At 44.2% G+C, this 13,049-nt stretch overlaps 1 protein-coding gene across 8 annotated transcripts in view; it reads left to right on the plus strand.

Annotated features, from left to right (window-relative positions):
* Window positions 1–13,049, plus strand: part of L3MBTL3 (L3MBTL histone methyl-lysine binding protein 3) — a 91,273-nt gene that overhangs the window by 38,126 nt on the left and 40,098 nt on the right. For all 8 annotated transcript variants that reach the window (XM_076333588.1, XM_076333585.1, XM_076333587.1 and 5 more), the window contains exons 10-11: window positions 8,347–8,438; window positions 8,990–9,141. In XM_076333588.1, coding sequence (XP_076189703.1) covers window positions 8,347–8,438; window positions 8,990–9,141 — 244 coding nt within the window. The remainder of the gene's footprint in view (window positions 1–8,346; window positions 8,439–8,989; window positions 9,142–13,049) is intronic.

Here is a 13,049-nt window from a genome sequence, read left to right on the forward strand (position 1 = left end):
GTTGGTGGGAAGATTGTTCTTTTGTGTTTATTTTTTTTCACCATACTGAAGCAGTGGATAGGTCTTTTACTTAGGAAAGTCATGGAGCTTACCAGAGGTGTTGAGGGGGACAAGTTAGGAGGACATATGATGGTAATTCTCAGGGTTCTGGTTGTCAACCTGCACGGCTATGTGCTCCTACCATCCCCAAGAAATATTCTTGATTTTGAATAGCAAGGCTGTTCTCTGGTATTTTTATCCAAGACCTGCGAAATGCTCTGCCCGTCGCGTGGCTTGGCTCTGTTACTTCACCTCAGTGATAAACCATTTCATCATTGATGAGGTATGGTGTGATTGCTGAAATCTGCTCTTGTACTCGTGGGACTTCTTCCGTTGTCCCAGTGCAAGCCTAGCTTGCACGTGGGATGGAAGAGGAACAGGAAAGAACAAGCAGTATGGTGGAGTCATGCATTGGAAGAAGGCTGAGGGCAAACAGCCGTTCATTAGTTAAACATTTTTTCTAGTTTTTCAGCAGGAAGGCTTTCACTACTTACGTTTTACTGATATTTGTGGAGTTCTGTTATTCCAAGGGGAGGGAGAAGATGCCAGTCTTAGGTTGTTGGGGCTTTTTGTGTGTTTTTATTGGGTTGGACAGATTGTTTATGTTTTGCTGTGGTATGACATTTTAATAACGATTTCTTTTTAGTGCCCGTTGCAAATCATACAGACACTAAAGCTGATACCACTAATGACATAGGGCACAGTATCTTATATAAAATATCACCTCACAGAAGAACTCAAAGGTTTGCATTAGTAGACATTTGTTTTCCAGATACATGCAAACTTATGACCTTTATGGTGTAAACCATAAACTATTTGGAACCCAGTGGCCTGAGAAAGGAGCAGACGCTCCTGCCATCTTTCTGTGTAGTGCAGCCCCAGTTAATTGTTCCTGCAAGCTTGGGCAGAAGTGTCCTGCTTCACAGGAAGGGGCTGTAAGGATGGTATGCTCCAGAAGGATTTTGGGGCCGGGTGACCTAACTTGTTTTCTGAGAGGGCTGAAAGTGGGTAACTTTCCAAACAAGCCTTAGGTCAATCTTTCCTTGTGAGGGATGGGAGGCTATTTATTGTGATGGGAGAGGACTGTGGGGGGTGTGAGGGACATGAGAAAGGAAGACTATTGTTTTAGATGTTTTCTGATGCCTATTTGTATCCTTGTTTATTAAAATGGAATGGGCAGGTAATTCTCAGCGCTGCCGGGCAGGACAGGGCTTGCGGCAGGGTGTCTCCCATCCTCATGGCAGCAGAGGCAACAGGCGGCTGCCGCTGGGCTTCCAGTAGACATGGGGGAGCAGAGCTGCAAAACCAAACTGGGCTTCATGGGAAGAAAAAAGATGGTGTTTTTAGGACGCTGTTCATTCTGTGTGCAAAGGAGGTCACTTTTCTCTCTCGTGGAGGTGAAACCTGCAGAGGGGGGGATGGATGTGTGTGTGTTGCCAGAGTTACCATGGGCTCCGCCATGGTAATACTGCTGGGTTTGCCTGAATTAAGCCAAGAATGGTTCGGATGCCAAAGGGAGAAGTTGGTGCAGCAGAGGCCGCCTGGTCTTCTGAAACCTCTTCAGAGGAGTTTCTCTGCAGTCAGCAGAGAAGGGGAGAGCCTTGAAAACTGTCTGTCACTGAAGGTCCCGAAGTAAAAATTGCATTGACTTTTTTTGGGAAAATTGATATTTAAAACAGAAACAGGTGTTAGCAAATTAATATAAATGAAACCATGTAAACAAACCAAAAGTTAATTTTAAAAGCAGGACTTACGAACCTATCACCATCAAAACAGGCATTAGTGAGAAATAGGAGGCATGAACGGCGCATTGAAGTTCTGCTCCAGAAGCCCATGTAGTCCTACTAATGGGGTAGTTTCACAAACTCCTGAAAATAAAATTTCGCCAACAAATCATTAAGAAGAAAGAAAGATCAAAGTGAGAATATTCAGATTCACAGAAGATGAAAATGTATTGCTATATTATTAAAAAACAAGATTCTTATCTGCTTTTATCTGGAGAGCAGCCGTGCAGAAAGGGATCTGGGGGTGCTGGTTGACAGGAGGCTCAATATGAGTCAGCAGTGTGCCCTGGCAGCCAAGAGGGCAAACCGCATCCTGGGGTGCATCAAACACAGTATAACCAGCCAGTCAAAAGAGGTGATTATCCCGCTGTATTCAGCGTTGGTGTGGCCTCACCTTCAGTACTGTGTGCAGTTCTGGGCCTTACAATTTAAGAAGGATGTGAAGAACCTTGAATGCATCCAGAGGAGGGCAACAAAGCTGGTGAAAGGGCTGGAAGGCATGTCCTCTGAGGAGCGGCTAAGGACTCTGGGCTTGTCTAGTTTGGAGAAAAGGAGGCTGAGGGGCCTCATTGCTCTCTACAGCTTCCTGAGGAGAGGAAGTGGAGGTTCTGATCTCTTCTCCCTGGTATCCAGTGATAGGATACGTGGGAATGGTTCAAAGCTGCGCCAGGGGAGGTTTAGAATCATAGAATCATTGAGGTTGGAAAAGACCTCTAAGATCATTGAGTCCAACCATCGACCCAACACCACCATGCCCACTAAACCATGTCCCTAAGCGCCTCATCTACACGTCTTTTAAATACTTCCAGGGATGGTGACTCCACCACTTCCCTGGGCAGCCTGTTCCAATGTTTCACCACTCTTTCAGTAAAGACATTTTTCCTCACGTCCAATCTAAACCTCCCCTGGCGCAACTTGAGGCCATTTCCTCTCGTCCTATCGCTTGTTACTTGGGAGAAGAGACCGACACCCACCTCGCTACAACCTCCTTTCAGGTAGTTGTAGAGAGCGATGGGGTCTCCCCTCAGCCTCCTTTTCTCCAGGCTAAACCACCCCAGTTCCCTCAGCCACTCCTCATAAGACTTGTTCTCCAGACCCCTCACCAGCCTCGTTGCCCTTCTCTGGACACGCTCCAGCACCTCAACGTCCTTCTTGTAGTGAGGGGCCCAAAACTGAACACAGTATTCGAGGTGCGGCCTCACCAGGGCCGAGTACAGGGGCACGATCACTTCCCTACTCCTGCTGGCCACACTACTTCTGATACAGGCCAGGGTGCCATTGGCCTTCTTGGCCGCCTGGGGACGCTGCTGGCTCATGTTCAGCCGGCTGTCGACCAGCACCCCCAGGTCCTTTTCTGCTGGGCAGCTTTCCAGCCACTCTTCCCCAAGCCTGTAGCGCTGCATGGGGTTGTTGTGGCCGAAGTGCAGGACCCGGCACTTGGCCTTGTTGAATCTCATACAGTTGGCCTCAGCCCATCGATCCAGCCTGTCCAGGTCCCTCTGCAGAGCCTTCCTGCCCTCCAGCAGATCAACACTCCCGCCCAACTTGGTGTCGTCTGCAAACTTAGTGAGGGTGCACTCGATCCCCTCGTCCAGATCATTGATAAAGATATTGAACAAGACCGGCCCCAAAACTGAGCCCTGGGGAACACCGCTCATGACCAGCCACCAACTGGGTGTAACTCCATTCACCACAACTCTCTGGGCCCGGCCGTCCAGCCAGTTTTTTACCCAGCGCAGAGTACACCTGCCTAAGCCGTGAGCCACCAGCTTCTCTAGGAGAATGCTGTGGGAGACGGTGTCAAAGGCCCTGCTGAAGTCCAGGTAGACCACATCCACAGCCTTTCCCTCATCCACTAGGCGGGTCACCTGGTCATAGAAGGAGATCAGGTTGGTCAAGCAGGACCTGCCTCTCATGAACCCGTGCTGGCTGGGCCTGATCCCCTGGTTGTCCCGCACGTGCCTTGTGAGCACCCTCAAGATGAACCGCTCCATAATCTTCCCTGGCACCGAGGTCAGGCTGACAGGCCTGTAGTTCCCCGGATCCTCCTTCCGGCCCTTCCTGTAGATGGGCGTCACATTGGCAAGCCTCCAGTCATCCAGGACCTCCCCCGTTAACCAGGACTGCTGATAAATGATGGAGAGTGGCTTGGCGAGCTCCTCCGCCAGCTCCCTCAGCACTCTCGGGTGGATCCCATCTGGCCCCATAGACTTGTGAGCATCCAGGTGGCGTAGCAGGTCATTGACTGCTTCCTCTTGGATTATGGGGGGTTCATCCTGCTCGCCATCCCTGTCTTCCAGCTCAGGGGGCCAAGTACCCTGAGGATAACTGGTCTGCCTGTTAAAGACTGAGGCAAAGAAGGCATTGAGTACCTCAGCCTTTTCCTCATCCTCGGTGACAATGTTCCCCCCTGCATCCAATAAAGGATGGAGATTCTCCTTGTCTCTCTTCTTGTCATTAATATATTTGTAAAAACTTTTTTTGTTGTCTTTAACGACAGCGGCCAGATTGCGTTCTAGCTGGGCTTTTGCCTTTCTCATTTCTTCTCTGCACGACCTAACGAGATCCCTGTACTCTTCTTGAGTCGCCTGCCCCTTCTTCCACAAGCGGTAAACTCTCCTTTTTTTCCTGAGTCCCAGCAAAAGCTCCCCATTCAGCCAGGTCAGTCGTCTTCCCCGCCCGTTCTTCTTACGGCGTATGGGGACAGCCTGCTCCTGTGCCTTTAAGACTTCCTTCTTGAAGAACGTCCAGCCTTCCTGGACCCCTTTGCCCTTCAGGACTGTCTCCCAAGGGACTCAGGGACTGTCTCAACCAGCATCCTGAACAGACCAAAGTCCGCCCTCCGGAAGTCCATGGTTGCGGTTTTGCTGCCCCCCCTCCTTACTTCACCAAGAATGGAGAATTCTATCATTTCATGGTCGCTAAGCCCAAGACGGCCTCCGACCATCACATCTCCCACCAGTCCTTCTCTGTTAGTAAACAGCAGGTCGAGCGAGGCACCTCCCCTGGTAGGCTCACTTACCAGCTGTGTCAGGAAGTTGTCTTCCACACACTCCAGGAACCTCCTAGACTGCTTCCTCTCTGCCATGTTGTATTTCCAGCAGACGTCCGGGAAGTTGAAGGCCCCCACGAGAACAAGGGCTAGCGATTGAGAGATTTCTGCCAGCCGCTTGTAGAACGCTTCATCCGCCCCTTCATCCTGGTTGGGTGGTCTATAACAGACTCCCAGCAGGATATCTGCCTCGTTGGCCTTCCCCCTCATCCTTACCCATAAACACTCGACTGTATCATCATCACAATCGTTGAGCTCTAGACAATCGAAACACTCCCAAACATACAGGGCCACCCCACTGCCTCTCCTTCCTCGCCTGTCCCTTCTGAAGAGTCTATAGCCATCCATTGCAGCACTCCAGTCGTGAGAGTCACCCCACCATGTTTCCGTGATGGCGACTAAGTCATATCTCTCCCGCTGCACAATGGCTTCCAGCTCCTCCTGTTTGCCGCCCATGCTGCGTGCATTGGTGTAGATGCACTTGAGCTGGGCTATCGATTTCTCCCCCAGCATTGGCATGCCACCCCTAGGCTCATCTCTAGTGAGCCTGGTTTTATCCCCTTCCCCCTTCGAACCCAGTTTAAAGCCCTCTCAATGAGCCCTGCCAATTCATGAGCAATGATCCTTGTCCCCCTGTGAGACAGCTGGACTCCATCTGCCACCAGCAGGCCCGGTGCCATGTAAACCTCCCCATGATCCAAAAAGCCAAAATTCCTCCGATGGCACCAGCCCCTGAGCCACGTGTTGATCAGGTGTGTTTTCCTGTTCCTTTCAGTATCCTTCCCTGCCACTGCAGGGATAGAGGAAAACACTACCTGTGCTCCCGATCCTTCAACCAGTCGCCCCAGTGCCCTGAAGTCCCTTTTGATCACTGCAGGACTTCTCTCTGGAACCTCATCACTGCCAGCCTGTATAACCAACAGCGGGTAGTAGTCGGAAGGCCGTACCAGACCAGGGAGCTTCCTAGTAATGTCTCTGACCCGGGCCCCAGGGAGGCAGCAGACTTCCCTGTGGGATGGGTCCGGTCGGCATATTGGGCCCTCTGTTCCCGTCAGAAGGGAATCGCCTATGACAGTTACCCTCCTTTTTTTCTTGGCAGAGGCAGTCATAATGCGTGGGGCTGACTGCCTCACCCTAGGCAACCTCCTGGACATTAGGAAAAATTGCTTTACCAAGAGGGTGGTCAAACACTGGAACAGGCCTCCTAGAGAGGTGGCCGATGCCCCAAGCCTGTCAGTGTTTAAGAGGCACTTGGACAATGCCCTTAACAACATGCTTTAGATGAATTATATCATTCCAGTTAGCCTTCACATTATGTGTTTGTAAATTGACTGGAAATTAATAAAGCCTGTAGTTTTAGTTAGTTCTATATCTACAGTGACTAAATCAAATCCACCTTTGGTCCTTTTTTGAGAGATGAGGTAGGAGCTAGAGATCTTCCTTTCTCACTTGGTGACTGGAAGACCCACGCTGTCCAGAAACTGTTTCACAATCTACGGAAACCAATTTTTTTTCCATGGACTTTGTCCCAGTACCAGTACCTGATCCCATCACACATGCAGTAGGTGGGAGTTTTGTGTTGTCAGCTGTGAGCTTTGAGCTAGGTTTGAATATCCTCTAGAATTACAAAGGGAAAATTAAAGCCTCGATACCACATTCCTTTAACAATTATTTCAACTGGTCTACAGGTGTAGTATATCAAGACAAGAGGCAATTGGAATATAAAGAAAAGTATCATTGTTTGGACTTGGAGGTTAATTTATGTTAGCTGATACTTAAAATGAAAACTGAGTAAGGCAGATGTGGAGAAGATGAAGTTAAAGGATTCTTTACTTGTTCCTTGGAAAATATGAGATATTTAGAAAGTTAAACGGAGCTTGTCTGTAGCGTATTTGAGTAACACTTCAAATAGTCAAGAGGCGACACATGTCAGTAGTTAAGGCAATCACTTACTGAAATTGGTGATGATTTTGGTCTTGTTTTACTGGATTGTAACGTGTGAACTAAAATAGATGTTCCTATAAGTATTATTTAACAGGCGAATAAAGGAAACAGACTATTTGCTTACAACTCTTAGGATTGTTTTATATATTAGAAGTACAAACGGTTTCTTGTGAATTATTTTATGCAGTTCAATATATTATGAATTATTTTTTCTCTAAGAAACTAGAAGAGGCAAACTATCAACAGAAATCTAGATTTCTTTCCAAGGGCTGTATGCATAGAATAAAAAATGCGGAAAGTCCGTGCAGGGGACAGTTTACACTGTAAATGCATAAGGGGTTCTGGGGTAAGCAACTGTTTCGATATAACGTAGGGAGTTTGTTTTAAAGCTAGTAGTGGTCATGATGTATTAGTGATAGCCTGAGGATGTAGTAGGGTAAAGTCTGTAGGAGGAGGGAATATTTTTATTAGACTGACTGGCATAGTGGGAAGAGCTTTGGGGCCTGTAGGCCCTTTGCTGTTTCTGAAGTAGAAGCAGCAGACTGAAAAGCAGCTGGAGGGCACCTGCCCCCAGCTTGTTGGTTGTGTGTGTCTCAGTCAGACCACCAAAGGGAAATTGGTTGGTACCTGCGAGGCAGGGAGGTGGTAAGGTGCGGTTTTCTTGGGGAGAGACAGAGAGATGACTTGTAGCCTGTGCCACTTGGAGAGATTTGTTCGAAGGGAGGGAGATTATAGTATAAAACTGCTATCTTACTGAGACTGATTTTTGATACCTGGTAGAATTACAGATTTTAGTTTACAGGCTCCCCCTAGACGTTCTGCCCCTTGAGGACCTTCAGTTCCCTTGACAGGCAGGACTGTGAGGTCGGAGATCAGGGGTAGAGCACTGATTTTGTAAGAAATGCTCTCCAGCTTGTTTTGAAGGTGAAGTTGAAACGGAGCTGAAATCTCCCAAGTTCTTGCCTAGTGCTTTATTTATATGACTATTCTTCCTTCCAGATGAAGATTAGGAACAGTTCAAATGTCAGTCCTAGCCAACTGTAAGAAACTAATAATGTGCAGCTCAAGAAAGCAGAGTATTTTGCTCAGTTAGTGTAAAGAAAGCTTGACATTTTGGTAAGGAAGCTCAGCCAGCCCTAAATAAAGAACATGATTCCTCTTTGTAATACCAGATGCCCAAATAAAAATAGAAAAGCTTCATCAACTTTCTTTTGAACTCTATAAGCTCCTCTAAAGGGTGTCCTGCTAAAATTTCTAATAAATCCAAACCAGTGCTCCCTCAGAGACTCATTGAGTTCATACTGGGGTAGAATTAAAAAGTAGTTTTAAAGTAAATTTTCCCAATGTAGTTTATATAAAATTAGAATAAATAGTTAACAGTGCATAATCTTTTCAGTTTTGAAGTTGTAAGAAACAGTTCTGAACTGGATGGAAAAAATAATTTCATCAATTATGATCAAATCATCTGCATGCATCTTGTGTCTCATGCATATCATTTCTTGCCCTTCTTTTATGACCCTCATGTAGGATATAAGGAAGAAGAATTCAGCTGGTCCTCATACCTAAAGGCATGCAAGGCTCAAGCTGCTCCTAAATCACTGTTTGAAAACCAGAATGCAGTAAGTACTCGCTTGTTACTAACGGTGTGGAAAGTTGCTAGTATGCTCATGTGTGTGGTAGAGACTCACAGCACGTTTCAGTGATGGCAGACTTGAGACCTCAAATTTAAGATGAAAATGTTTACAACAAATTCAATGACAATCTTCAGTTCACCTCTGCAATTCTGATCCATTAATTTTTTTACTGATCTGTTTAAACATCTGATCTGGCACATTCAGAAATGGTATATTAAATGAAATTTAAGACTTGTATTAGTACTGTGTCTCGCACCATAATGTTGTGGAACAAGCACGGTCTTTCAGAGAGAGTATCTAAGACAGTTAAAATCAACACATTTAATTTTAGCAGCATGTTTAGGGCTTTTTTATTTCATAAACCACGAGTCTCTCTGTTTGAGCATCTCTCATGTCAACTAATTAGGCTGCTGCCACTCTGTTGGGGCAGCTAATTGGGAAACTTAGAAATGACGTGAATATATTGATTGTGGACGCTGGGGAGATTTCTGGATTTATAGTATTTATCTTCAATTAAATGTCTTTTCTCTATGTAGACAGTGATTCCATCGGGATTTCGAGTGGGGATGAAGCTGGAAGCCGTAGACAAGAAGAACCCGACTTTCATTTGTGTTGCTACGGTAACAGACATGGTGGACAATCGTTTTCTGGTTCATTTTGACAACTGGGATGAGAGTTACGACTACTGGTATGATGTTTTTGTTTTGTATCCTAGTGAGAGGTATCAGAAATGTGTTAGCTTTAAACACTATTTTCTTTCCAGACTGTCAATACAGTTACCATACCAACTTTTGCTAGATTTGTAATCATGGCCACCAAAGTATGTCTCAGTGGCAGACTGGAGGAATCAAATTTCCCATGTCAGGTTGCACATACAAAATTTCGAGATTGTGCTAAATGAGTGTTTGTGTGTGTTGCTACATGTGGAGTTGTGGATTAATTTCTCATTTCAATTACATAGCATCTCTGAGGTTGATATCTTTAGTGAAGAATATGCACCGTGATAATGTGTCTAATAGTACTTGGAATTAGGTTTACATAAATTGATAGAAAGGCTGCATTTTTTCATAAGGTTCTTGATCCACTTACATTGTTCAGATTGAACCTTAGCCCATCTTCTGTAAGGCATCAGGATAGTGGCAAAACCTGGTTTTAGTCTTGTGTTCTACATTCCTCTGAAAATTGGGATCCTGCTATCCTGACCTGTGTTAGAGATGACCTTTCTGCATGTTGTATGGTGGGGGGGCTTTGTGTATCTATATAGAAAAGTCAGCGGATGGAGCAGGACATACTATGAGCATAAAGACACTGAAGGAAATTCAGGCTTTGGCTGTCACAGTGTAGGTTTGTATTTGCACTCGCATCTTCTTCTGGCAGATCATTTAGAGCAAAGTAATACATCTTATGTTCTTTGAAGAGTAAGTTACTGCAGAACAGGTAGAGCATTGTAAGTCTACGTCTTGGGTTCAGCAGTGGCAACTTAGTTGTATAGCTGAGCGTGTGAAAATAAATGAAGAAAGTTTTCTTATCTGTATTTGATGACTGCTTAGGCACTATGTCAATGAGAATGACATGAAATTATTATGTAACTTCAAAACTTTGTGAGTCCACCTCTTGAAATAATAACTGTATGGGCTACATGACAAATAAGCTGTAGGAGAACTGAATATCGAGATAATAGGCCATATGAGTCAAAGACCAGAAAGATTAGTGATTATTTCCATGAAGAAGTAACACAGAACATACATTTCCTCTACAAAGCAGCAGGAAACTGGGGACTGAGAAAAGGTATTCTGAATTTCCTGATACTTGAGTGCTCACTAATAACAGTTATGCCATTAATTAATAATGGAAACAGCAGTTAGGCAAGGCTTTTAGGGCAAACACAATGCAGTATAACCTGTAGTTTGTTCAGAGGTAGCACAGGTATCTCTCTAAAACATTGCACTGTGTATAGCAGGCATACACTGAATTTCAGGCTTGTTAATATTCCCATGTCAACAGGAATTTTGTCCACCAATCTTCTCAGAAGAGGGAAAAGCAGCTTTTAACTACATAACCAGGCTTTACGTTTTTCCAGTCATAGTATTCTGAAGTGGGTTTTCTGAATTTCATATGTAGAATACATGAAATAGTACCTTCTTAAAGGATGAGGGAAAATTGAAGTGGAAAATGTATAGGTGTTTGAGAAATCCCTGGAGCTGTATTTATACTGAAGCCAAGCTGAAGATTTGTTCTTTTGGTGAAATCGTAAAATACCTTTCGGGAAGGAGCAAGATGCTGCTGGAAATACTGTGCATGGAAATTAAATTCTGAGTGGCGTGGCCTACCTCTCTGCATTGCTGTGATTGAGAACAAGAGTGAATAGAGGAGGAAGGAAAGAAAATGGGAGAAAAGAACAGCAAATGAAAATAGCAGTGGAATGTCTGACCAAAAGAGAGCCTGAAAATGCATCCTGGATGCATCCCACTTGCATTTGTAATTTTAGATACCAGGTTTGTAGGGGCCTTAAAATATCTTAGGTGCATAAGTTTCACATCTACCAACTGGTGTCTGTAACTAGAAATGAAAAGTTCTGTTGGGATTACTCAGGGTGGAGCCTCACAGTCCCTGCAGTTGCATATATGTTTCAATCTCAGAATTATAATGGAGGAGAAATTATGTATTTAGTGTATGTGGTTGATTATTTTCAAACAATATTTATTTTATTCAAACAATTTATTTTTCTGTATACCTTTTGTGATTTAGTTAGTTTGAGTAGATTGAACTTTTTCATTGAGGTTAAAAATTCTTTCCTCTTCTTGGATAACTAGAAGACGGTTGACTGATTTTACTGGACTTCAGGCAACAGAAATCTATTACCATCACCTAAGCTTTTTTAGGCTTTGGGCTTTCAGCGTGAAGATACTTTTCCTGACTTTTTCCTGAGCATTAGAAAATACGTTAATGGTTGAAAATAAGTACCCTGGCTACAATTAGTCATTACTACAGCTCTTTAATGCATGGTGGTGATACTTTCAATGTATTATAAATCCCATTAAATTGTCCTTTGGCAGTGGCTTTTAGAGGGAAGAAAAGTGAACAAAATTGATAAATTTGAGACTTTCCTTCAGGAAGGAGAATTTTGACCTATACAACACAAGCCATCAGGTCCTTTCCATCTGTCCCATCTTTTTTGATGAAACAAGTAATATTTCTTTGAGCGCCAAAGACATTCCCTCTGAGTGGAATTCCCAAATTTTCTTGTGGTTGTCTGAATCTGGAAATAGCATTTGGGAGTCTTTGGGTATGTCTGAACTATGAATTAATTGCAGGTCCATGCTGGCTTTCAATTCTCCATTCTCTTGCATCTGTTCTGCTTATACAAAGATTTACGTTGCCTCAGCTTCCTAATTTTTTGTGACCAAACCCAAACACAGCCAGAGCTTGCGCAGGAGGTGAAGCTGTGCTAGCTTGTTGCCACTTGCCCACGGGAGAGATGGAGCGATGGCCGTGCTGAACTTGCTGCAGCCCAGACTCGCTGGGCCAGAGGGCTCTGGCTACCCTCATCCTTGGCTTGGTCTGAATTTCCCCTGCAGAGAAGGTGCTAAGCTTTTGGGATCAGTTTACCAGGAGTGTGAGAAAATATGATGTCCCATGCTTCACTCACTGTTCTGTTCCAGTCTGTCTTGCATAGAAAAAACGATTTCCAAAGCGCCTTGTGAAGACAAATCAGCTTTTGATTTTCTGAAACATTTTCTGATCTGTATGAGTTTTGGAACAGGCTGGATTTTGGTGTGAGACTAAGAGGCCAGTTCTGCTCTCCACCAGCATCTGCTACTTTCCTAACAGCCGAGTCCTTAAAAGTTGTGATCTGCTTCTTTCATTTTTGAGATAATTAACTTTGCTCCGTTCTCTCTTTGAAAGGAACAGTATTCTTGAAGGGTTTATATTATGTCACAAAGAAGATAAAACAATCTTAAAGAACCATGTGTCACAGTGCATGCTTTTAACTATTTAAATGGATAATGGACCATTATCTGATCCTAAAGCTCTAAAATTTCATGCAAATCACCATGCAGCTGTCTTATCAGACTTCAAATAGAAAATAGGGTAATGTGGCTTGCTATACCACCTCTGGACGCATACCATAACCTCATGGGCCACGGTTTGGGAAGACTTGACCTAAAATAATACCAGCTTTACACTTGTCAATGATGAAGTATTCTCATTTACGCACTAGATGGGGCTGCAGGATGGTTTCTATGTTTTTCTTTCTTTTTTTTCCTTCTTTTTTTATGCACGGTTAGATGACTGACATCTCACAATCAAGAAGTTGTATAAGTAGCATTCTTGAGGGCATATTATTATTTATGGGTATAATGCATGTGTGTATGAGTGGTTTCTGATAGATACCATTTTCATTTCAGATTGTATCTACATTTAATAAAATGAAAATCAAAATACCAAAAGGTTTGTTTCCCCAAAAGGGAAAATCAGAAATTATTTCAAAACAGAAAATGAGTATAACACATACAGCTTATTTTAAAGAAAATGCTGATTACTAAATAAAAACTCTGTCCAGATCTTCAGGTGGAGACCCATTTGGGAAAGTAC

The sequence above is a fragment of the Aptenodytes patagonicus genome, chromosome 3 (genome assembly GCF_965638725.1).
Source record: "Aptenodytes patagonicus chromosome 3, bAptPat1.pri.cur, whole genome shotgun sequence".
Lineage (NCBI taxonomy): Eukaryota > Metazoa > Chordata > Aves > Sphenisciformes > Spheniscidae > Aptenodytes > Aptenodytes patagonicus.